The sequence below is a fragment of the Eubalaena glacialis genome, chromosome 18, assembly GCF_028564815.1.
Source record: "Eubalaena glacialis isolate mEubGla1 chromosome 18, mEubGla1.1.hap2.+ XY, whole genome shotgun sequence".
Classification (NCBI taxonomy): domain Eukaryota; kingdom Metazoa; phylum Chordata; class Mammalia; order Artiodactyla; family Balaenidae; genus Eubalaena; species Eubalaena glacialis.
In genome coordinates this window covers 60,638,241-60,663,444 of record NC_083733.1, presented here as the reverse complement: position 1 = coordinate 60,663,444, position 25,204 = coordinate 60,638,241, and the positions used below count along the sequence as shown (strand labels likewise).

Here is a 25,204-nt window from a genome sequence, read left to right as displayed (position 1 = left end):
ACACCCAGGATGCCCGGCGTCTCACCTGCCGGAATTCCCCCTGTAGGTCTGAAGGACTCCTCAGAACACCTGTTTCCCATGGGAAGTAAATGCAATTGGCACATTGGGATTCGTGCCTATTTTCCTCAGGACAGCCCAGTGCATACCCCCGGAAGGTGGTTCATTCACATCCACTGCAATGCCGACTTGCCGTGGAGAAGAGGACCCACCCGCAGGGCCTCTCTGAATGCCCAAACAGAATCAGGACTGAGATCGCCTCATTTCTGTCCCCGGCGAGGGGGGGCGGGGGAACCTGAGGGGTCAAGGTACTCACCGGACTCCACCCTCCATCTGCTGTCATCTGGAAAAGGTGGATCCAAAAGAGCTCAGACTTAAAAACAGACATCTCTCCAGTGGCCCAAGCCAGGGAGAGCAGCCTGAGTGGGATGCAACAGTAACCTCTGACGGAGAATAAAAGGGGAAGTGGTAGAAAATGCCTCCAGGCTTCCATGGCGGGTGGAGACGTCTGCTTCGCTGTGTGACGCAAGGACCGAGGCCGGCCTGCCCAAGTGGGGTCTGCCCCGCCGGACCGTGAGCAGCCTCAGTGAACACTTGCTGACGGGGACCGGCAGAGGCAAGGAGCAGCTTCCGCCAGCTTTTGCTCTGCCCTGGTCTCCCCTGCTGCACGTGAGCTGTTGATGGGGGTTCTCTGTCCCAGGCGGCAGCTCTCCCTCAGGAGCCCTCTATGATTGGCAAAGGGGCTGCTGGGCTGTTTGGCCCCAAGACCGGCCTCTCCAGCTCCAGGGTGCCCCAGGGAGATGAGAGATGAGGGGATGGGACTTTATGAAGCGGTCACCCCCATCCCAGCAGCTCCCGAGGCTCCACCATCAGAGACAAGCTGACTTACAATAATGACTTTATTTTAACATATTTAATTACAGACATAAAAGAGCCGGGAAGGGGGTGAGCCCCAGCCTAGCCCTGCCCTGCGGCTGCCAGGAGCGGGTGAGGTGCAGGTGAGGCCTCCCTGATGACCCTCCTTCCAGGGGTCTTCCTATGGCGGGGACCTATTGCTTTAGCAGAGGAGGGGCCACGCAAGCAAGGGGACGGGGAAGCCTCTGGGCCCCGCCCCCCCCGGCAGTGCTGGCCTCCCTCCAGAATGCCCGCTCGGTGCCCCACCCTCCGCCTCTCCACCTCCTTCTTCTTTGTCCAGGGAGCAGACCATCTGGCCAGCCCCCCACCCCCTCTGCAAACCTAAAGGGGAATAAATACAAACTTTACAAAGTAAAAGGGGGGTCCAACGTTGCCCTGGGCCGGGCCTGGGGTCGGATGGGGAGCAGGGGCCCTGCCACGTGGGCCTCACATCATCCCTAACTGCAGCAGCGTGCTGGCGTAGGCCATGGGCTTGACGTCGGGATGAGGCTGAGAAACCAGAGGCACACAGGTTAGACACGGACAGAAATGGGCCGGCGCGTGGAGGAGGGTCTTCTGAGCACCAGATGCAGAAACCAGCCCTACCCCTGAGAGCCGTTATGCACTCATAAGAGCCTCTTCCCCCTGGGGCCCAGGCCAGGGAGAGCAAGGGACCCAAGGGAGTGACTCACCACTGCTGTGAACTGGTGGAACTGGGGCCGCAGGTCAGAGCCCCGGAGGTGGATGTAGGCAGCTTTGTTCCCCATCTGGTCGCTGCGGGGACAAGGGCAGAGGGGCCAGTGCGGTCCATCAGAGGCTGGGTGGGCCTGGGGCATCAAGGAGGAGGAGGAGCAGGGAGAGGGAGGGAGAAGAGCCCTGGACAGAGTCAAGGACACAGACGGACAGAGAGGCTGACCAGGCAAGAGAGAGGAATCCAGGTGAAGAGGGGCCCAGGGGGCCCAGGCAGAAGGAGTGGGGATGAGGGGGGAGAGAGGGCCACGTGGGAGCCGGGGGCGGGGAGAAGAGGGCCCAGGGAGCAGGGCCGGCAGAGGGCCTTCCTGACAGGATGGGCAGAGGGCACGGGCAGCCCCACAGAGGCAGGACTCTTGCCAAAACCTGGTCTCCAGGCTGACCATGCCCTGGCTCTAGTCAACAGGAAACACAGGGGACAGCGGAACGTGGTGTCTGGCCACCTGGGGATGGAACGGCCAGAGCACAAGAGACTCTGGTTTCTTCAACCAAAAACCAGCAAGGGGGAGGGCGAGAAGAACAGGCAACTCGAAGATCAGGAGACTGAAAACGTGGCCCTTGTTTGGGTCCTGCTTGGAAGAAATCGACTGAAATGAGACATTGATGAGAGACATGGGGAAATGGAACTCTGGCTGGGTTCAGGTGACCTCTTTTGAAGGTGTGACAGCGGTATCACAGTTACATACAGAAAAGAAGAGTTCCTTCTTTCAGAAATATACTAGGGCAACAACGGGTAGAAGAGAGAATGCCTGGGTTTGCTTTACAATAGCCCACGGCAGGGGTAGGGGTGGTGAGAGCTGGTAACTGCTGAACCTGGGTGACAGGTACGTGGGCGTTCATCACACTATTTTATCTACTCGTATGCATCCTGGGAATTTTCTATCACAAAAAGTTAAAAAAAGAAAACCACCAGTGGGCGGAGAAGACAGGCCCAGATGGGTGGGGCAGGCGGGGACGTACCAGTAGTTGGGGGCAGAGAAGACGGTGACGCAGCGGCCGCCGTGCGCCACCTCATAGCCCTCGGCCTTGACCTCGTGGCTACGGATGATGTAGTCCAGGCTGTTCTCCTCCAGGAAGGCCTTGGTGACGTCAGGCCCGAACTGGCAACTCACACCCCGCTTGCTGACTGAGCGCCCGTTCTGGGGAGACAGGGAGCTCAGGGTGCCTGCTGCCCCTCCAGCCCGCCCGCTCTGCCCACAGCCCGCACCTGCCGGCCACGGCCCCGGGCAGACTGACCTGCGGCTGCGGGTCCGACCAGAGCAGGTCGCACATGGGACCTGGAAGGGAGCAGAGGGGAGCGTCGGGACCTGACGGAGGGCAGACGAGGGGCCATCCACCGCGGAGCGGGCGTGGGGCACGTGGGACAGGACCCTGAGCCGCTGCCCGCCTCCCCGGGACCAGACCCCATTCAATCCGTTAGGGCCCCGAAGCTGGAGGGAGCGTTTTTTTGTTTGTTTGTTTTAGCCGCACCACACAGCATGCAGGATCATAGCTCCCCCACCAGGGATGGAACCCAAGCCCCCTACAGTGGAGCGCGGAGTCCCAACCACTGGACCGCCCTGGGGCCAGGAAGTCCCTGGGGGGAGTTTTTAACACTGCGGTTCTGACCAGGCCCCTCTGTTGCTCAAGCCTCTGGGGCTCCCACTGCCCTAGGAACAAAGACCAAGCTCTCCACCCGGACCTGTGAGGCCGGACAGGGTCTGGCCTCATCGGCCCCTCCGCGCCCCACGCTTGCCCGGCCGCACTCCTGCGAGAAGGCACCTCCTCCTCCCGCCCCGTCGGCGTTCGCGTGGTGCCCCCAGGAGGCCCTCCCACGGCCCGCTACCTCCCCACTCCACCCACACCCTCTCCCCACAGCTGTGTGCGGTTAACACTCCGCTGTCTGTCCCCATCACGTCACTCCAGGGGCAGCCGGTGAACTCACAAATAAATAAATAAATGACCGCTGTGTGCTGCGGACACTCATGCTCCCCGGCCAGCACTGCCTCACGAGGGAGGTGCACTGACCCAAGTTACAGGTCAGGAAACGGAGGCTCAGCCTTGCCGTCTCTTGCCGAGGGCGCAAAGCCCATCTGGGGCAGGGCTGGAGCCCCCGAGCCCCAGGAGGGAGGGGCTGTCCCCAGCCTTCCCCAGTCACCTGAATCTGGGGGCTGCCGACTCCGCTCGATCTTCCTGATGTCATCCAGGGTGACGCCGTCTTCACTGAACAAGCCCCCGTGCATGATCTGGGGTTCAGGAGGGAACAGCAGCGTGAGGGCAGGGGCCAGCCACACCCCAACCCTCTGACTCGCTGCACCGCGTGGCGGCGGCGGCGGCGGGCCTGCCTCACCAGCACTTTGCCGTTGATACACTGGGCCAGCGGGAGCCACTCGAACACCTCGCTGAAGAGCTCGTACATCTGGGCTGTGTACTTGGCCTTCACCTCACCCTCAAAGCCGTAGATCTGGTTCATGTTGTCCGTCTCATGGTTGCCTGGCCGACAGCAGGACAAAGAGAAACCTCAGCACCGCTGGGCGCCCTCTGGCTCAGACCCCGGCCGAGGCCGAGGAGGACAGGCCGGTGGCCCCAAGCCAATGGCACCCACAAAGCAGCTCACTGGTCCCTCCCAGAAACCCGGCGGGGTGGAGACAGTTCTCAGTCCCCTTTCTAGAGGGGCAAACGGGCTGAGAAGGCACATGGCCACAAGGCCCAGGCCTGCACTGATCATCACGGAGTGGGTGAGGCCTGGGTTCAGCCCTGGCCCCGACCCCAAGTGACCAGAGGCGTGTCCCTTGCCCCAGTGAGCCTTGGGCTCCTTTTTGAAGGACTTGCCGTACGTTTCCGGCTGGAAGTACCAAGGAGGGGGAGGTATTGACAAAAAAGAGGTCCCCTGCAGAATGCCTGCTGTGGGCCAGCCCCACGCCGTGCTCTTATCTTCCCACCCGCAACCTCATTCCTCCCTCCTGGGGCTTGGGGGAGACAAGGAAGTTGCCAGGCCCCCACTGAGCATCTGCCACATGCCAGGTCCTGTTGCAAGAACTCCCCGAACCTGGCTGTGAACCTGCCCGGTGTCAGCACTCATGCCCCCAGGAGCCCCCAACCCAGCCCGCTGCCCTCACTTCCTCCTGGTTCTCCTCCTCTCCTGGCTGCATCTCCCGCTCAGCGCCCCACCTCTCAGCGGGCAGGTCCTCCGCCGGCGGCCCTCACTCCCTGCTGAGCTCATTCTGCCCAATACCACATGTACGCTGAGGAACCCACACTTCACAGCCCCCCGGGTGCCCCCAGGCATCTCCTCTCAGCCTCACAGCCACGTCCAGAGCCAAGCTGCCCATCTTCCAGCCCACACCCTGCTCTTCCTGTCCCCCCGTCTGTCAGTGGCAGCCACAGGCCTCCAGATGCTCCAGTCAAAACCTTGGAGTACCCCCTTTGACCCCTTCTTTCTCTCACACCCTCATCCAGCCCACTGGCAAACACTCTGGGTTCTTTGAAAAGTGAGCCCCAATCCAACCACTGTTCCCACCCGGGTCCAGCCACCACCAGTCTCCCTGCTCCCACTCTCAGCCCTTGGCTTGTTCCCCACACGGAGGCCCAAGGGATCCTCTTAACACCAGAGAGAGCTCCTGACCCTCCTCTGATCAGAGCCTTCCCATGACCAAGTCCTCACCGGGGCCCACAGAGCTCCATTAACGTGATGCCGCTGCACAGTGCACAACCTGCCCGACCTTACAGGGCAGGCCCGTGCATGATCTCAGTGAAGACACAAAACAAACACAACTGCAACTGGTATCCCCACTTCTTAGATAAGAAATGGGAGGCTCACAGAGGAAAAAGCGAGGGCTCTGCCCAGGTCCCCACACTGACCCCAGACCCTGCTGCCTTCCAGCTCACCTCGAAGAAGGTGAAAGTGATCAGGGTACAGGAGCTTAAAGCCGAAAAGGGTGAGGATCACTTCTACAGAGAAGGAGCCGCGGTCCACGAAGTCGCCATTAAATATCTGCCCTGCTAAGGAAAACAAGGGTGGGGGGGAGTGCTCCCTCCTTAGCCCCTCCACACCCCGGCTCCTGTCGGCACTGCCCTGGGGTCGAGAATGCCAGCAGGGCTTGGGGCATCTGGGCTTTCGTCTCTCCTCACTGTGTGGGTCTGGCCCAGCAGCTTGGCCTCTCTGAGCCTTGGGGTGGTAGTAAGGTCTCCAACCTCGTCTGCTCCTCAGGGAAACTGATGGCAGAGGGGGAGACCCCAGGTGGTCAGCCGGCTTCAGCTCTCCCCCCAATACAGGCCCAAAGCCACAGGGCAAATGGGACACAGGCCCTCCCACCCGACACTGCATAGGCCTGGTAGCCCCACCCAGTGGCCATTCATCAGGCAATTATAACATCAGCAAATACTTATTCAGCATGGACCGTGGGCCACTGAGCATGTCACAGGTATTAACACACTATTCCTCTCAGTAGCCTGATGAGGGAAGCCCACTTTACCACTATCTCTTCTCCCCATTTTACAAACAAGGAACCCGAGGAACTGCGAGGTGAAGTGACCTGCCACAGCCATAGCTGGAAAACGGCACAGCCAAGAGGGAAGCCAGGTGTGGGCAGGGCCAGGCGCCCCACGTATATGCTCTTGTACCACACACATCCAGCCCTGTTTCAAGCCGGGGAGAAGCTGGGGCTCGGACACCCTGGCCACCTGCCCAGGTCACACAGCAGGCGGGGACTGGCCCTGGCCTGTCTGGCCCCAGAGCCCAGAGCGCAAGGCCGCCGGCCGCTCCACTCCAGCTCAGTGCCAGAGCAAGCACTCAGGCCTCTCCCTTCTCAGGCTCACGCCTGCTTCCCAGGCAGGGGTTCCTCTCCCTCCTGCACCCCACACCCTTCCGAGGAAGGATACGTAGGGGTTGGTGTCCGAGGGTAAACCGTTGAGCTCAAATATGTTGAGGAGGTCATAGAACTGGCCGTGGGTGTCCCCGCACACTGTAATCTTCTCTGTCTGGAAGAAAAGAGGCCACCGGAGAGGGAGGGGCCCAGAGAGAGATGTGGGGAGGGGGCAGGGGGGAGGGGAGGGGTGAGAGGTCACAGCAGACCGAGAAGAACCATGCAAAACACACAGGCGGAAGGCACAGCAATGAAGAGGGGAGGAGAGAGACAGCCAGGAGGAGAGAGACAGGGTGGGGGAGGAGGGCAGACATCAGGGAGAGAGAAGGCAGACCAAGCCCGGTGGGTCTGTGAGTTTCTGAGCTCCGTGGCCCCTCCCCAGCCAGGGAGCCACCCGCCCCGGCCCGCCCGCCCGCACACTGCCCCCAGCACGCACCTCTTTGAGCGTGGTCTCCACGAGTGTGTTCAGCTTGGAGAGGACCTCTTTGACCTGTACCAGAATCTGGAAGGCAAGGCAGGCTGTGAGTGGGGCCAGCTGGAGGGCCTGCCGTCCACCCCAGCCCAAGAGAGACTGTACTGGCCAGGAGACGCTGCTGGGCTGGGGGTGAGGGAGAGGCGGGGAGAGGAGAGGAAGGGGCAGGGGAGGTCTGGCCGCGCGGGTGCTGGCCGGGAACAGAGGCGGCCCCCAAGCTGTGACCCGAGTGTCCTATGCGGCATTTAAACATCAGGATTATTTAATGGGAAAACCTAGATTCTTGGTTTCTCTTAAAACAGTCAGCATGGATGGACCTAGAGACTGTCATACAGAGTCAAGTAAGTCAGAAAGAGAAAAATAAATACCGTATGCTAACACATATATATGGAATCTAAAAAAAAAAAAAAAAAAAAAAAATTGGTTCTGAAGAACCTAGAGGCAGGACAGGAATAAAGATGCAGACATAGAGAATGGACCTGAGGACACAGGGAGGGGAAAGGGTAAGCTGGGACGAAGTGAGAGAGTGGCATGGACTTATATATACTACCAAATGTAAAATAGATAGCTAGTAGGAAGCAGCCGCATAGCACAGGGAGATCAGCTCTGTGCTTTGTGACCACCTTAGAGGGGTGGGATAGGGAGGGTGGGAGGGAGACGCAAGAGGGAGGAGATATAGGGATATATGTATAGCTGATTCATTTTGTTATAAAGCAGACACTAACACACCACTGTAAAGCAATTATACTCCAATAAAGATGTTAAAAAAAACCCAAAAACAATCAGCATCATGAAGAAACACACAGGATGAAGCCAGATGTGGAACATTTTATAAAACAACTGGCTTGGAAATGTCTAAATGTCAATGTCACGAAAATCTCCCAAAAAGGCTTGAGACTGCTCTAGATGAAAAAAAGGTTAAAAAGGCAGGTCATATGCAGTAATTGATCCTTCAATGGATTCTGGATTTTATTTTTTTATTATTATTATTTTTGGCCACGCCGCACAGCTTGTGGGATTCTTAGCTCCCCAACCAGGGTTTGAACACAGGTCCTCGGCAGTGAAAGCACAGAGTCTTAACCACTGGACTGCCAGGGAATTCCCCGGATTTTGGATTTTTTTTTTTTTTTTTTTTTTTTTTTAAAAGCTAAAAAGAATGTCTGGGGGGAAAAACTGGGGAAAATTAAAATATTTGTCTAGAAGCACATAGTATTAGTTCTTTCAGATTGAAGATGACCTTGACAATGTCATGTACACCTGACAATGTCTGCAGATCTTATGGACAGCCTGTGGACTGTTTGCATTAGTCAGTATTATTGTATTGGTACTAAATTACTAAGGTGGGATGACTACATCATAGTCACGTAGGAGAAGGTCCTGTTTGTAGGGGATACAGATTATGATGCAACTTATTCTCAAATGGTTCAGGAAAAAGAAAAAAGTGTATGTGTATATACACACCCATATACATAGAAAGATGAAGTGAATGTGTCAAAATGTTAACGGTGAACCTAGGTGAAAGGGGTATGATGTTAACCGCACTGTTCTTTTGACTTTTCTGTAGGCTTGACAATTTTCTAAATATAAAGCTGGGAAAACAGAGTGTTAAAGAAAAGAGGAGGGAATTCCTTGGTGGTCCAGTGGTTAGGACTTGGCACTTTCACTGCCAGGGCCTGGGTTCAATCCCTGGTCAGGGAATTAAGAATCCCACAAGCCGCACAGCAGGGCCTGGAAAAAAAAAAAAGGAGATGTCCACTTCAGGTCAGAATGTAAAGAGTTTGTAAAAGACTGTCATTCTTGCCCTAATGACGAGAACAAGCCAAAAAATAAAACAAAAAACCCCCTGAAACATCTGAGAGCAAGGATACAAAGAAACCTAAATTAATCAACCCTTCCCTGGGAGAAAGGGACCGTGAGTGCATTCCTCCTGGCAGCGCGCCAGGAGGGCAAGACCCTTCAAGGCTGAGAAGAGGGGAAGCTGGCAGAACCCTCGTGCCTGCGTGGGCTGGCATTACAGAGCCCCGAGGGGCCCCGCCGCAGAAGGCCTCCGCCCTCGCCCTCGGATTCTCTCCCACGGCCACCCAGAAGGCGAGGCGCAAGGCGGCGTGGTGGAGAGAGGCCATCTGAGGCACAAAAGTGGGGGTGAGACTAAGGGCGGAGCACTCCCCAGCCACCCCATCTTGGCAGCGGGGCTGAAAATCAGAGCGCTTTCCTCCAGTTCCAAAAGCTGGAGACTTTACAGCATAAAGACATCCCTGGGATTTTGCCAGGGCTAAGATCCCAAGCCCTGCTGATGGGAGAGTCCTGATTCCACTCTGAAAACATCTGAAACCGGCGGTGAACTAAGTCCAATAAGACCTGCCCCTAAACTGCAGATGAGGTGGACACAGACCCTCACAATAGCAGCCCGACAGAATCAGGTCCTGCCGTTACCTGAAGGAAAGTTTTGTCTCGGTCGCTACTACTCTTTTTCACAAAATGTCTGGCATACGATAAAAAATTATAAGACGCAGAGAGCACACAACAGAAGCAGACCCAGAGATGGTGGAATATCCAGACAGAGACTTTAAAATAACTATGAAAAAAATGTGTTAAAGGATCTAGCAGAAAAGGTAAATGACATGCATGAACATATGGGGCAGAGAGATGAAAGCTATTGAAAAAAATAACCCAATGGAAATGCCAGAAATAAAGAATTCATCTGCAGGGCGCCCGGCACACCACGGGCTCAGCAAGTGTTCGCTGCCGGTACCACCCTTCTCCTCTCGCGCCCTGTGATGGGGTTCAGGCCCGGCTGTGATGCTATCCTGGGGTCACAGGCGCGTTCAGCCCTCGACAGGGGCGTTACCTGGTAGGCGCATTTCCGGTGCAGTTTCTTCTGGTCCTTGTACCACTGCATGAGCTCTTTCATGAAAGTGATTGTCACTTTGCCGTCCTCAAGCTTGGGTCCGCTGTACTCATCCTCGATGGCTGGTGTGTGAATGGGGGGATGAGAGTCAGAGGCCATGGCCACTGTGAGGGTGGGAAGTGGGGCCTGGCTCCCAGGCATGGGGCAGACACGGCGCTGGACACACAGGTTGAGAGGGGGATGGAGTGAGAGAAGATGCCACTCCCCGGCCGGGTCCTCTCATGGCCCGCTCCTTCCGTTCAGGTCAGCTCAAAGGCCCTCTCCCCGACTTGACTTGACAGCACTTAACACTGTTAACTGACTAGTCAATCCTCTCTCCCCACTAGGACACCAGCTCCAGGAGGGCAGGGACTGTTTTGTTCTCAGCTGTATCCCCAGTGCCTAGAACAGCGGCACCTACTAGGTGCCCAATAACCATCTGTGGAATGAATGACAGACTCAGCTGAGCGCCCAGAGGACCTACGGACAAACCAGACACAGGAGGCCCGTGACGGGTGAATGCAACTGCGGAGGGCAGGGTGGGTGGTACAGCAGGGAAGCTCGCCCGAACCCGGGACCTCCAGCCCCAGCTCTGGACTGTGGAGTCCCCACAAGCGCAGGCGAAGGAGCAACAGGCAGCTTGTGCGGACAGGCACCAGAGGCCCCACTGCGCCCCATCCCCCCGGCGCCCCAGCATGCACTGGGAACAGAGGGCTCAGGCAAAGACGAGGAACGCTCTGGGCCGGGCACAGCGGGGCACCCCGGCCCGACTCACTCATGCTCTCGATGTCGAGCGAGTCCACGACGGAGCGCTTGTGCTCGTCACCTGCGATGGCCCGCTCGAAGGCCTTCTGCTTCACGACCTTGTTGCACTCCTGGTATTTCATCTTGGCATCCTTGTCGTGGGGCTTCACCTTCACCACCTGGGTGCGTGGGTGGGTGAGAGGGGAGGGAAGGAAAGAGGCATCAACACCCAGGCCGGGGTCGGGGCACAGGAGCCACAGGGAGACGGGGACGCCGCGGCTGCCCTCGGCCTGCCTGGCCCGGGGCTTCACGACTGCTGAGCAGAGCAGCCGCGCCGGGTGCACTAGGGGTGCAAGCCTGGGCTCGCTTCACCTCTAGGCCTCGGCCTCTGCATCCCCAAACTGGGCCTGACAGAGCTGCCCACACAGGGCTGCCGGGTGGGTAAACGTGCTAACCCACGCAGATGCTCTTAATAAATCTTAGCTCTGACCATCATCAAAATAAAACTGGCCCCGCTTCAGCTTCCTCATTGGAATCAGAGCGGGCTGAGGTGCACTTTACTGATACCGTTACAGTCAATACCAAGGGGGGTGGGATTGACAGGAAAGGGTGGGCTGGATCCAAAGTCATAATTTACAGCCCAGACTCATCTGAAGCGGCAATGACTTGCTGGATAACCTGGACTCGCTGAGCCTAAGTTTTCTCATCTGCAAGATGGGGGAGATGACAGGCTCCACCTGCCAGGGCTGTTGGGGGTGATACACAGGGCCTGGCATGCAGCCTGGGCTCTGCGGGCAGCAGCGGGCACCTAGTGGTGATGTGGCCCTTGTTCAACCTTGGGTGCTGGGGAGACCCAGGACAAGTGAGTTCCCTCAGTTTCCTCCTGTGTAAGGTAGAGGTGACAGTGCATCTACCCTAGGGGGCTGGGAGGACTAAACAAGTGAACACTTGTGAAGTGTGTGCAGCGGTGCCAGGCGGGAGTCAAGTCCACATTAGCGCAGGCTGCTCTTCACGGCCCCCTTTCGTGGGCTGCTGCATTCATTAAACAAGATCGTATGGAGGAAGCAGCAGGCACACGGCTTTGGGACACGTTTAGTTCTCAGGAAAAGGAGCCTGTCCTCTCCTCTCTCCCTACCTTCTATCCCGCTTCCTACAAACTCTGATCCTCCAAGCTGAGAGGCAGGCAGGGCTGCATTCAGATCCCAGCTCTGCTACTTACTTGCTGGGTGACCCTGGGCAAGTGAATTCACCCCTCTGAGCCTCAGTTTAGTTATCTGTAACTGTTCCTGCAATTATTAGTGGACCCTGCTTGACCTGCGCACCCTGTTGGCCTCCCCAGGAGCGGACTCCCACAGCTCCTGTGTCGGGGGGCAGAAAGGGGGGTGCCAGGGCTGGCCCTCAAGGGCAGGGATGCCCCCCGGTGGAAAGCCTGGCAGAGTGAGTCAGAAGCCTGGGAAAAGGTATCTGCTAATAACCCCTGAGGGTCGGTGTGGCTCACGCCCCTGAGAATGGGTGTGCAGGCCAGGCGGTGGGGCAGGAAGCTGGTTCGGGGCAGGCTCAGGCTAAGGCACCCTGCCAGGCAGCTCCACCCGGGGTAGGGGTGCGGTGCCAGACTTGGGAGAAAGGCAGCACCAGACCTTCCCTGGAGTCCTCCCCACCAAGGAGACCTTACGAGTCCACACCCCAGGACGAAGTCCAAACCACCACTGGGCCTGGCCCACAGAGGCCCGCCCACCCCTCCACGTTCCCTGTTTGCCCAGCACTACCAGCCAGACCAAACTCCCAAGTCCCCAAGTGCGCCAGCTCCTTCTCACCTCCAGGCCTTGTACAGGCTGCCCCCGGCCCAGAACACCTCATTTCTACCTCCAGTGACTTTCTAGCCCCTCCTCCTCCTCCAGGTCTCAGCTCCCCTTTCCCCTCTCCCCCAGGCTGGGTCAGGCACCCCCTCTGGGCTCACACAGGGCCCTGGGCTCCCCCCGTCCGCCCCAGCCCTGAGCACTGCTGGAGACGAGTCTGCCTCCCCACTGGAAGGCGGCCATGGCCATGAGGGCAGAGCTGAGGCGGTGTCCCAGCTGTGAACGAATGCCCGGAGTGGATGGATGCCCCACTAAGCATCCCCTCTGAGCCACTACCCTGCTCTCAGAGAGCTCACAGGCTGGGGTGCGGGATGCAGGCAGACACCGACGACCCCGGGAGTAAAGGGGCGGCAGCAGCGACAGCACACAGCTAAGTGTTCCAACACTCACCATGTGCCTGACGCTGTAAGTGATTACCTTGCTCACTGTATCCTTAGAGCAGCTCTATGTGATGTTATCACATCTCCATTTGACAGATTAGGAAGCTGAGGCCCAGAGAGATGAGGGCACTGACCCGAGAAGCCAGGATTCAGTTCTCTCCCTGCTTAAGGTCCTGCTCCCCCAGGCACGCTGGGATGTGCTCCCCCCCCACCGCTGCCACCGTCCCCACAGTGCCCCGCACGCCCTCCAGGGACACACCGCCGTGGTCACGAGTGCAGGCTCTGGGGCCAGGCCTCCAGGGTCTGCATCCAGGCCTTCCAGGGCAGGCAGCCCTACCTCTCCAGCCTCCCTTAGCTTCTAGAAAGCGAGGGAGGCTGGAGAGGTGGAGGGTGGCTGTGAGAATTTAACATCAGGCCCATCGCAGGGCCCAGCAGCGAGCGAGTGCCTGTTCCAGGGCCTGGGGCTGCTGCGACTGCTCCTATAACTGGCTGCCTGGCTGGGAAAGGGAAGTGACCCTGCCAGCCTCCCGCTCCTGGGGAAGGTCGTTTGCTCCAGGTTGGAGGGGCCTAGTGGGTCCCAAGGCCTGTTGGGTCAGAACTGAATGCTGGACTTTTCTTTAAAAAGTGGGATCTGGGTTGTATCCGTGTCAGTATCCAGATTCTGATAGTGATGCCAGATATGTCACTGGGGAAAACGGGGAGAGTGGGATCTCTGTATTACTTCTTACGGCTGCGTGTGAAGCTACAACGCTCTCAAAATAAAAAGTTGCTTTTAAAAAGTGGTATTTTCAGCTGGGAGTATTCACAGGCAGTAACAACAATGACTCGAATCAATGAAACGATGACATAGGCTTGTGATCCCCACGTGAAGCCATGGGGGCTGCGCGTGTTTGGGAATTGGGAACTCTTCGGATTTGAGAAAGGTGACACAGTGCACCCACGTGCTCTATGTTACAGGACACCTCCAGCAAGTCCGGGTGGCACCTGGTAACCACACACACTCCCGTTTCTGCAGTGAAACTTCTAGTCGCACTACATGGGGGCAAACAAGACCATCAACGGCCTATTAGTTCAGGTCAGATTTTGCCACCAAATGAGTTGCCCAAACTTACCAGACTATTTTTCACAACGGCTCGGGTTTAGAACTGAGGTGAAGGACTGTAGTCTGGGAGCAAAAGCTGACTTCAGGGGACCCACATGACAACGTGTGGCGGGCCATTATGATTATTTCCAACGCAGAGGTGATGGGATGCAGCCCAGAGAGAGGCCGTGCCTGCCTGTGGCACACGGGCAACCAAGGAAGCCAGGGGTCTGGGGGAGGCAGTGGGAAGCAGGACACTAGGGTTTTCACCCCACGGGTCGAGACCCTCCAGTGAATTCATCTAGGAGGTCACACCAACATTCCTTCCATAATAAATCAGAGTGAGACCATCGGAGTACGCTGCCTGAGCTCAGGGCGATGATTATGTCAACAAGTCTGGGACCAGGCTGTCCCTTCCTGGCTGCGGGACCTTGGGGCAGTGACTACTCTCTGGGCCTCGGTCTTCTCACCTGTAAATCAGGGATAGTAAGAGTCCCCACTGCGTAGGGTTGTCATGAAGATCACATGAGTTACCACAGCACGAAGGTCACCAGCGCGCCCGGCCCCTGAGAGCGCTGTGTCAGGTGTCAGCTGTGACCGTTCCTGTTACTATCATACGTCCATACCTTAGTGGGACGGGCGTTCGTACAGGCTAGCGAGGCAAAACGCATTGCTAACTGACTGTGCTGGGCTATGCTGTAAGAAGAAACCCAAATGCAAACCATATTACAAACCAAACCCCAAAAATCCCAGGAGAGGGTGAGGAGTGCTGAAGGAGTCCCCCAGATCCGGCCCGGGCCCGTGTGACTCACCACCTGAGTTCCAGCCACAGACGGGAAAGAACACAGGTGGAATCTTCTGAGAAGAGGACCCAATAAGGGGGCGGGGAATCCTGGAGCCAGAGTCCCCCGGAAAGGATGAGCTTGGAGATGAGGGGCGTTGGTGAGGGGATTCAACATGGACCCATGGAAAGGGGAGATCAGTTCCTGCCCTGGAGGGAGAGCAGAAGAGAGATGCCCCCACCCCCCCGCCCCCTAACAAGGCCCTGTGCCTGCACACAGCCCTTCCTGGGGGCTGCAGGCTCTTCCCCAGACACCCCCAGGAGAAAGCGCACACAGTACTGAGCAGGGGCAGGCCCTACTCTGAACGTACTACTCTTGCCGAATCCTCACAAGGCCACTGAGGCAGGCTCTGCTGTTCTCTTCCGTTTACAGATGAGGACACTGAGGCCGAAGATCCAAAGCTCTCAGAGATACACAGCTCATAGCCGGGCGTCCTGACCGCGGAGCCGGTGCCTCCAGCCCCTGCATGAGTGACCTTCAGAACTTGAGACTATGACTCACAGTAAGAAATAGATATTTTATCAAATCTAATACACATCCGTATTCACATAAATGAAAAATACTCTTTCACAAATATATACGTACTTCCTCCAAACAATGAACTGCTGTCTTCTCTATTCTATTTGATGAAGACAGAAGTGCTGGTCTCAAACTGTTACACTGACTTCACGGCCCACTAACCATTACAAGCATGGACTATGGGTTCAAGTCTCAGCCCTGCCACTTCGCTGCTGGGTGACCTTGGAGGAGGGACCTCCTCTCTCTAGACCTCTTTTTCCTTCTTGTAAAATGGATTGAACGCATTTTCCTTCTTGTAAAAAGCATGTCAAGAGCTCACAGCAGAGTTAGGCCCACAGTGAGTACGCAGGTGAGGAAACTGAGGCTGAGAAAAGAAAGGTCCTTCACCTGAGGGCCCAGGCTGCTGTGAGACAGAGCCTCAGGCTCTTTGTTTAACCAAGGTCACATCTTGGTTCTGCCTCCAAGGATGCCATGATTTAAGAGGGGGCCTGGGCACATCCTCCGTGAAACTCCAGCATCTCACAAGATAGCCCTGGAGGTAGAGACTCTGGATGGGGAGCCACCCCAGGGCCCAGCCCCTCTGCCCTGCACCCAGAGTCTGATGAAACGTGTCAGAAAGGACGGCCTGCAGGCGGGCAGCTGGCCCAGGCGGGCAAGGATCTCAGGCTCGTGCAGGGGCTCCCCAGGGCTGCTGGCAGAGCCCTCACAGGGAAATGGGCCGTGATCCAGCCCCCAGGGCATCCGCAAGGCCCGGGAGAAAACTCAGATGCAGTTATGTCCATAAGACAGCTGCAAGTGACCTCTCAGCCTCATGGAATATGCGGGGCGAGGCCCCAGTCTGGGTCAGAGCTGTGCCGCAGACCTGTGCTTGGGGTTCCTCTCATCTCCTGCCCCCTCCCATCTCCTCCAGGCCCCTCCCCCCATTTGGGGACCTGCAGGAAAGCCCTGCCCCCATCCAACCCCACCTGTCTTCCGGGTTACTCATTACTGAGCCCTCCAGCCCTATGATCTTTACACACACCACTTCACCAGAGCCCAACAGCCGCCCCGGAGGTGGCCACTCCTCTTGTCACCATTCTCCAAATGAGGACGCCAAGGGCCAAGGGAGCGGTTTGGCTGGGGAGCGGCCTGGGAGCCCACGCTTGCAAGGGCTCGGTTCTGCTGCTCCTTCCTCCGTCCTCCTCCCGGGGGGGTCACCCCAGCCCCCTCCTCCATTCCGCCCCTCAGTCTCTGAATTATCTCCTCCTCCAGGCCTCTGCCCCGCCCTGACACAGGCGCCCCAGGCCCAGCGCCTGGCTCGAGCCTGCACTTGGCCTGACAGCCGCCCTCCTCTCGGGGCCAGCAGCCAGCCCCAACCGTCTGACCTGGCTCCCTCCAACTGCAGCCTGTGGCTCTCAGCCTCCCCTGTCGCCTCTCCCGACACAACAGAAGCTGCTCAGAGTGCGTGACGAATGAAATGAAAGGAGGGAGTGCCGGGTGCGTTACGGGGAGGGGGGCAGAATGATCATTCATTCAACGAACACTAAGCCCCTGCTGGATGCCAAGCACCACCCCAATGACCAGAATAAACAAAACCCCTACTCTCAAGGAGCGACTCTCTCGAGTGGGGAAAGACGCAGGCCGGAGGGCTGGGCTGCCTGCGTTCAGACCCCAGCTCTGCCGCTCGCCTGCTGCGTGCTGGTGGGCAGGGGACTTGAGCCTTCTGGGCCTCAGTCACCCCATCTGTACGATGGGAGTAATCACAGTTCCCACCTCGCAGGGCTGCCGCACAAGTCACTCGGCCAGCTGACGAGAAGGGTATAGAGCATGCCTGGCACGAAGGCGTGTGCTCTGGGAGTCCTTACCACTACCGTTATCATCAGAGCACTTACAGTGATGGGGTGGCAGATGAGCGAGTGAACTGGTGAATTCTTGCCGTCCTCTAGGTCCCCTCCCTTGTCACCTCGTTAAAACACATCCCCCGTTTGCTGTCCCTCTACAGCATATCACCCTAGTCTATTTTCTCCCAGGCCCATATCCTCACCTGCAACGATTCTGTGTACCCGCACAATGACGGGTTTGTTTTTTGCCCTCCTCCGAATTATAAGCTCCACCAGAAGAGCTGTGTGCCTCTTGTTCACCAACAATAACAGCAACAATTATCATAATACTTAATTATTACAGAACAGCCCTTAGCATGACTACATGCTAGGGGCTGTTCTAAACACTTGGAAAGCAGAGGCTCATTTATTCCTCATGGCAACCCTGAGAGGTAGGTCTTACTGTCCTCCCATTTCACAGATGTGGGAAAGAAGGCACAGAGAGGCCAGGCAACTTGTCCCAGGTCACCAGGCAACGATGGCAGAGCTGGGCTACGAGCCCGGCTGGCATCTGTTGGATGAGCAAGCGGTGGGTAAACGTGTGAATGGCCTCCGCAGACCTTCCCCGTCTAGTCCAGCCGCACACCCAGAGGCCGTCCTCCCCCAGCCCGCCCCGCCCGGCCCTCAGCATCCACCCGGCTCAGAAGCTGGGAGCTGGCTCGCCCCCCGAGGCCCGGCTCACCGTCTCGTAGTCGCGCAGGGCGGCCCGGAACTTGCCCAGTGCCATGTTGCTGGCGGCCCGGCGGTAGTAGCCCTTGATGTACCTCTTGTCCATCTCGATGGCCCGCGTGGCGTCGGCCAGCGCGTAGCCATAGCACTCAGTGCGCAGGTAGGCCAGGCTGCGGTTGCCATAGTAGATGGCATTGCTGGGGCTCAGCTCGATGGCCTGGCTGTAGAACTTGATCGCGTTCTCGTAGTCCTTGGCTGTGAAGATGAAGGAGGAGAAGCATGAGGCAAGGCTGGCACCGCCCAGCCAGAAGAGGCCCCTAGGCTGGGTACTCGCCCAGTCCCCCAATTTACAGATGGGGAAACTGAGGTCCACAGCTGAGCTCAGAAACGTCTCTTCAGCCCACCCTCCTTCCCTGTCCTGACTTGTCCCACCCTAGCACAGGCCTTGTCTCCTCAGGCCCAAATCCCTAAGACCCCAAATCACTTCCACACACCCATCCACCCAACCATCACCCCCCCCCCAAGGCCCCAGGTGGACAATACTTCTTCCAGGACTTCAGGAGGGTCTTACTGAATGTTCCCCATGGCCCGGAGAGGATATGTTACTGAGTGCCAGACCTGAGCTGTGAACCAGCAAATGTGAGTCTGCCCTGAGCCCCTTGGTTGTCCAGCCCCCCAAAGCAAGTAAACAAGCCCGAAGAGGGGCTCTAGTAGGAGAATAGGAAGTGGGAAAGGAAAAGGAACCTACTTAGGTCTCAAGAAGGGGACATTTCAGCAGAGACCCAAAGGAAGTGACAAACCAGACCAGAGGAAGAGCTTTCCCAACAGAAGGAACAGCAGGTGCAAAGGCCCTGGGGGGGTGGGGGGAAGGGGTGACAGAGCATTATGTTTTAGGACCAGCAAGAGGGTGGTGTGGCTGGGGTGGAGTGAGCTGGGGGAGGGCAGGAGATGAGGGCAGGGAGGCTGGCAGGACAGATCCCAAAGACCACAGCCAGAGCTGGGTGTGGACATCAATGTTCTAAGTGTGGAGTGACAGGAGGTGACATTTGGCCAAGGGGAAAGGTCAATTTTATTTGAAATGAGCTACGGCCATGCCTTGCACGTTACATCTCGGCCCGTGGAATCCTCACATCCCCACGGCATAAGCACCGTCTGGTGCTCACTTTACAGCAAGCCACAGAGGTCTTGTTCAAGGTCAAACACTCAGTTTGTATCTGCAGAGCTGTCTTGGGCCCCGCCCGTGTGGCCATTCAACAGGCAGGAGACCAAAGCTAGGAGGTGTGCCCGAACTGCGGGGGCCATGATGTGCCAGGTGCCACGTGGGGCTCTTGGTACCTGAGTCACCTCACTGAACCCTCACGGCAACCCTGAGGACAGCTGCATTAGCCCCATTTTCCAGACGAGGCTCTAAGAGGGAAACCCCATCACACAAAGTGGCAGGCAGGAATTCTGAGCCAGGCCAAGACCCAAATGCTCCCACTCTCATCCTCCATACCAGGTGGCCTCTCAGTGGGAGCCTGGCATAGAGACAGGCACAGACAGAGGGGCAGGTAGCCTGGGCCCAATCCCTGGCTGCACTCCTTACTAGCTGTGTGTCCTTGGGCAACTTACGTGCCCACTCTGGTCTAAAGTTTCGGAGAGTCCTCCAGACACTGAGCCTAAAATGAAAATTCCTGCCCTAACTCCCACTATTCTTTTCTCCAGAGCCATCTGATAAACCATGGCTTTCCTTTGTTTTGTTTGCTTATAATCCATCGTCGCAATTTGAAGCTAAGCCCCATAAGGGCAGGGGCCCTGTTTGTCTTACTTCTTTGAACCCTTGCCCTGTCTGAGGACACAGCAGCCCCCAGCCCTGCCCTCCTGGGGCACACAGTCCAGTTGGGGGGTGGGAGTGACACAGCACACACAGATCCACCCCCAGAGTGTTTACAGCTGGGGCAACCCAGAGGGGATGCTGGAGCTGAGACCTGGAGGAGGAGAAAGAGTGAGTCAGGTGAAAAGAATGGAAGAAGAGGATTCCAGGCTCCATGAATGGTTCCTGAATGAAGGAAGGAAGGAATGAAAGAAAGAGAAAGACAGGACACACCTACACTAGAGAAAGAAGTCAGGTGCTGGGAGATGCCAGGAACAATATAACAGCGATTCCTTCTGCAGGCTAACGTCTGGCAATCTTTCAAATGGCTCGCATGTCACCTCCTTTGGGAAGCCTTCCTTGACACCCAGGCTGGGTCAGGCGCCTCTCCGGCTGCCTCGGCCCCTGGGCTCCCCTATCCCAGCCCTGCCCCCTCTGGGTAGTCACCGTTAGGCGATGGGTGTGTCCCCCAGGATGGTGAGCGCTGGAGGGCAGGCCCAGGACTTCCCAGAAACACGCAAGGGCAGAACCAGGCAGCCCGAGTCTGACTGACCCTCCCTGGAACACCAACACCTTCGAGGGCTCCTTCCAGCCTCCCGGCTGGGCTCCAGAGGCCGACTGGCCAGCGCTCTTGCCGGGCCGTTCGGCATGGGGTGGGGAGCCTGGTGTCTCGGAGCCTGACATCTGGCTCTGAGGATCCCGACCACGAGACGTTGGGCAGACAGCCTCCCCTCTCTCAGACTCAGCTTGCTCATCTGAACTGCCTCATGGGCTGCTTGTGAGGGTTAAAGGAACTCCTGGATGAAATGTGGCTACAGCAGAGAAAAAGGTCAGCAGAAGCTTGTAAAAGAAGTGAATAAATGAGACTAAATGAAAGGAAGAAGAGACTAGAGCAGAGGAAACAGGAGGGGCCTGTGCTTCACACAGCTACCCAGTGGCACCAGATCCCAGCCCTGCTCTATGTGCTCGACAAATATGAGCGCATTTAATCCTCAAGAGAGGCCCCATTTTAGAGGAGGAAACTGAGGCACAGAGAAGTAAAGGTTTGCCCAGGGGTCACACAGCAGGTAAGAGGAAGAAACAAGATTTGAACCCAGGCAGGCTGAGCTCTTAAGCCTGTCTACAAACTCTTAGACTCAGAGGCCTCCTGGGGGGTCAAATAGAACCCCTCTCTTTTTACAGAAGGGGGTGGGGGGCAATGAGGCCCAGAAAGAGGGGAAGAGAGCTGAACAACATTGGGGATCAGGCTCTGCGCCACCAGGGCCTCTGGAATGGGCCTGAGGTCACAGAAGTGATCCAGCCATGCTGGCGGGGGCGGGGGGCCTGGGGCCCCTCTTCTCCCACCATGTTGAGCCCCTGGGGCCCCTCTTCCCCCACTGGGGCCAGGACGGCTCCAGGTGAGGCTGTGGGTAAGGACTCTGGACGTGGGTGCCAAGCACGTGGTGAGGAAGGGGGATATCCGGGCTGTGCTGCTCACACACTCTGACCTTGGGCAGCGGTTTCACTTCTCCGAGCCTCAGCTTCCTCTATAAAACAAACAGGCCCGCTCCCACCTAGTGCTCGGGGGAGGATTAAACAAAGTGGTGTACCTGGCCACCATGGGGCCTCAATTAAGGCGAGCTGTAATTATTCTTTTTATTGTTACTTCCCCAGCCCTGGAGACTGGGGCTCTGTGCCTGCAGCTGCCTGCCAAACAGCAAGGGACCTGGACCAGAAGGGGCATTCCCCTCCGTTCCAGCTCAATGCCAGGACCGCTGGCTACCTGCCCAGTCTCAGGCCTCCTAAGAGCTCAGATCCCAGGTCCTGGAAGGCAAGGAGCCCTTCCCGATGGCCTACTGTTTCCCAGAATTCTTCCCTCGCCACAGCATCACCCCCATACTTGCTGCTCCTCTTGATCCCCATTTCAGGAACAGCCCCACCTTCCACACCTCCCCCAGCTGGAGGCTGGACCCTGTCCTGGACACCTGATCCCTCAAGCCCCAAAGCCAGGCAGTCACCCTGTCCTGTCAAGTCAGCCTCCAGAACATCTCTCAAATCTATTCTCTCACTTCCAAGCCGAGAACCCCTCTCTGCCCTGGTCTGGCCTTCATCTTCTCCTGCCCAGGTTCCTGCCCCAGCCTCCTCCCAGCTCTCCCAGCGTATGCCCCCTCCTGCCCCTCCAGAGGGGTCTTCCTGAAGCACAAACCCAATCCAGCCCTTCCCCACTCAGAACCATCCACGGCTCCTCGAGTCCTCAAGTGGAAAGCTAAGGCTCCTGCCTGCAGCCTCACCGTAAACTCCTCTGGCCTCTTACACTCCAGCCCCACTCACTTCCTTGGTGCCAGGCTCACCTCTGGGCCTTTGTCATCCAGCTCTTCCTGCCTGGGGTTCCCTCCTCCCTCTCTCCAGGCAGCCGCTGTCATTCTCCCTCTGAAACATTTCTTGAGTCGATTTCCGTCTCTCCAGCCTAGTGGGCAGCACCCCCCTCCCCACTCACCTGTCCACCATTCTAGTCTCCTTCTTGGTCTCCACCCTTGCCCTCAGGTCCAGTCTCTGCAAGGCCGCTGGGGGAGCGCCTTCAAACGCGCTAATCAGACCGAGTCGCTCCTCTCTTCAAACCTTCCTTGGCTTCCTACCACCCTCGGGATCACGTCCCTGACCTGCCTCCAAGGCTCTACCTTCCAGCCTCACCTCTCACCAGTCCCACCTCCTTCTCGCTGCTCCGGCCTGACCTGACTTTCCCACTCTTAAAATCTGTTCATGCTCCCACCAGAGGACAGCTCTCCACTAACGCTCTGGATTCCTCCCATGCCCCACCCCTCCTCCAGGGCTCTGCTGCTGTAGCTCTCCTCTCTCTCCTGCAGGATCAACTCTCTCTCTATAGGACCATACTCTTAGCCTCTTCTATTCTTAAAAAAAAGCACCCTCCCCCCCATTTCTCCACTCCCTCTCAGAACCAAAATTCTCAAAACCCTTGTCAACACTTGCTGTCTCCACTTCCTCATTTCCCATTCACTCTTCAGCGCCCTTCCCTCTGGCTATCATCGCCATCATCCCCTAGAAACCGCTCTGGTCAAGGCTCCCACCAACATGTTATGGAGGCAAATCCAACAGTCAATGCTCGGTGCTCGCTTTGGCAGCATCCGACCTCAGGTACAGCCCCTCCTTCTAGAAGCACTCTCTTCTCTCAGTTTTCCTGATTTTCCTTCCACCTCACTGACCACTCCTACTCAGTCTCTTCTGTTCTAAACCTTAGAATCCCTTGAGGTTCCGTACTAGGCCCCTTCTCTTCTGAGGAGACCTCATCCATTCCCAGGGTGTTCCAGTCTGCGCATAGGCTGATCATGCCCGAATTCCTCTCCAAAGAGTTCCAGACTGGCCCGTCTACCTACTCAATGTCTCCTCTTGGATAGCAGAGTCAAATCCACACTAGTCTATGCAGTGACTTGTGACACCCTACATGATCTGGCCCCTGTCCTAAGCTTACCTTGTACCTGTTTCCCTACTAACTCGTTGAAGTTCCAGCCAAGCCAGCCAGTCTCTTTTCATTCCCGACCTCAGGGCCTTTGCACAGGCAGCTCTACCCACCTGGGACACTCCTTCCCAATTCTCCTTCTCAACTTAAATGCCTTCTCCTCAGTACGATCTTCCTTGACCGCCCTCTCTAAAGTAGTAGCCTCTAACCCTTATTCTCTACTTCACACTCCGTTGGGGTTTTTCCAAAGGACTCATCACAGCTTCTAAGTATTTTATTATTTATGTGTGTTTACTCAATGTCTGATTTTTCTGTTAAATTACAAGCTATATAAGGGCAGGGCTACATCTGTCTCATCTGCTGCTACATCCCTAAAGTCGAGCATGGTCCTTAGCACATAGGAGATGCTCAATAAACGTAATGAATTAATGAATGAATGGGTGCCCCCCCATCTTTCTTTCCCAAGATCCTAAGTCATACTATTCTTGGGATTGCCTCACCTCTACTCCCAGAACCTCCCTTCTCCTGGTGTAACCCCAAATCTCCTACTTCCTTGCCCTCCCATCTAATGATCTATTCTCCACTCCCATGATTTCCTGCTCTATTGGGACAGTTCCCCCCTCCCCCCCACTTGGTGTCTCTCCACTTGGTAGCGCCATCACTGCTCCGCCCCATGTCACTACTTGGTAGCGCCCTCTTCAGGTCTCACCATAAGCTGGTACCTCTGGGGTCTCACATTTGGTAGTGCCCTCATTCCCGTCCCCCTCCCGTTTCACACTTGGAAGCGCCTTCCTCAGTCTCCCCACTTAGCACCCGCTCCGTACGCCACTTCTAGGTGTCATCCCTTCTCTCAGAAGGCCCCTCTGTCGCCCCTTGGTAGCGCCATCCTCGACCTCCCCACGCCCAGTCACTTGGTAGTGCCTGCCCCGCGCCCAGGCTGCCGCTCCTCGTTGCCATGGTTCCGCGCGGGCCCGGCACCCCTTGACCTGGGCCGCTCTCCACCCTCCTTCGCTCCCTCCAGGGCGGGCGCACCTTTGAAGTAGTCGTTGGCCTGTGTCTTGAGCTCCTCTGCCCGCTTCAGAGCGCCATCAGCCGGGGGCTCATCCCGGGGGGGCTCAGCACACTCAGTCCGCTCGCCCTCCGCCATCGCCATGCCGCAAAGCGACCCCCCACCCTGGCAACCGCGGCCAGCGGCACCCGGCCGAATCGTCGCGAAGGAGTGCCGAGTTGCCGCTGCCGCTGCTGCACAAGTGTCGTAAAGCGCGGGCCCTGAAGGCTCCCTTCGCGCGCCTGCGCAGGGCGCTTTAGCCGTAGAGCGCGCGGAGAAGGTGACCAGAGGGCCCCCTGACGGCGCCCTTCCTAGCATGAGCCAATGGGGAAGGCGAAAAGGGGCGCGCGGGCAAAAAAGGCCCGGCGTGGCCCCGGCTCCCAAAGTTCCGTGTTCCGAGCCGCAGAAGTTTCTCGGGGTCCTAAAGTGGGATTTCCCTGCCGTCTTCTCCCGTTGGTAGGTGGGTTGCGAATGCTGCTGGTGGGTGTGGCTTTTCTGCTAGGCAGCACCATGCCCAACGCGGAACCGGAGCCGGGGGTCCAGCCCTTCTGTCACTTTACCTGCGTGACCTTAAACAAAGAAATCTTCCCTTCCTCTTTAGGGCCTCACTTACCCCTCTCTGAAAAATGGGCGGTTTCTCAAACCAACACCAGAAAGGGCCAGTGTTTCTAAGTTATTAATTAAAGGTGCCCTGGATCCCCTAGCCCTGAGCTAGGGTTAGAAGTTTGTTGCGCCATTTCCTTTCTCCTTCCTCACCCCCCAGTCACCAGCCTTCCATGGCTCCTCAGTGCCCTTAGGAGAAAACCCAGACTTTTTCTGATGACCTAAGAGACCCTGAATAGTTTAGCCTCAGGCAACATCTCCAGATGCCACTCCCATCCCCAATCTTCATTCACTGTACACCGTTCCAGACTATCCTTCCTAAACCCACAGCCGCTACTCAATACCGAACTGTAGCACTAAATCCTTTAAGGCTCTGCTCTGGCTCCCCTCCTGGGGATAGCACGAGCTATCCCACCCCCAAAACTTCTTGTCCTGGCAATCTGACCCTACCAC

At 57.2% G+C, this 25,204-nt stretch overlaps 1 protein-coding gene across 1 annotated transcript; it reads right to left on the bottom strand.

Annotated features, from left to right (window-relative positions):
* Positions 1-878: 878 nt before the first annotated feature.
* On the bottom strand, positions 879-24,328 carry PPP5C (protein phosphatase 5 catalytic subunit). The gene is made up of 13 exons (XM_061173648.1): positions 24,133-24,328; positions 17,808-18,049; positions 10,620-10,767; positions 9,806-9,927; positions 6,922-6,987; positions 6,502-6,600; positions 5,509-5,614; positions 3,971-4,113; positions 3,779-3,866; positions 2,878-2,918; positions 2,602-2,780; positions 1,584-1,665; positions 879-1,401 (listed from the first exon to the last, which is right to left on the bottom strand). Exons 1-13 carry the CDS (start codon positions 24,251-24,253, stop codon positions 1,339-1,341), a joined length of 1,500 nt encoding a protein of 499 aa, XP_061029631.1. The 5' UTR covers positions 24,254-24,328; the 3' UTR covers positions 879-1,338.
* Positions 24,329-25,204: the final 876 nt, after the last annotated feature.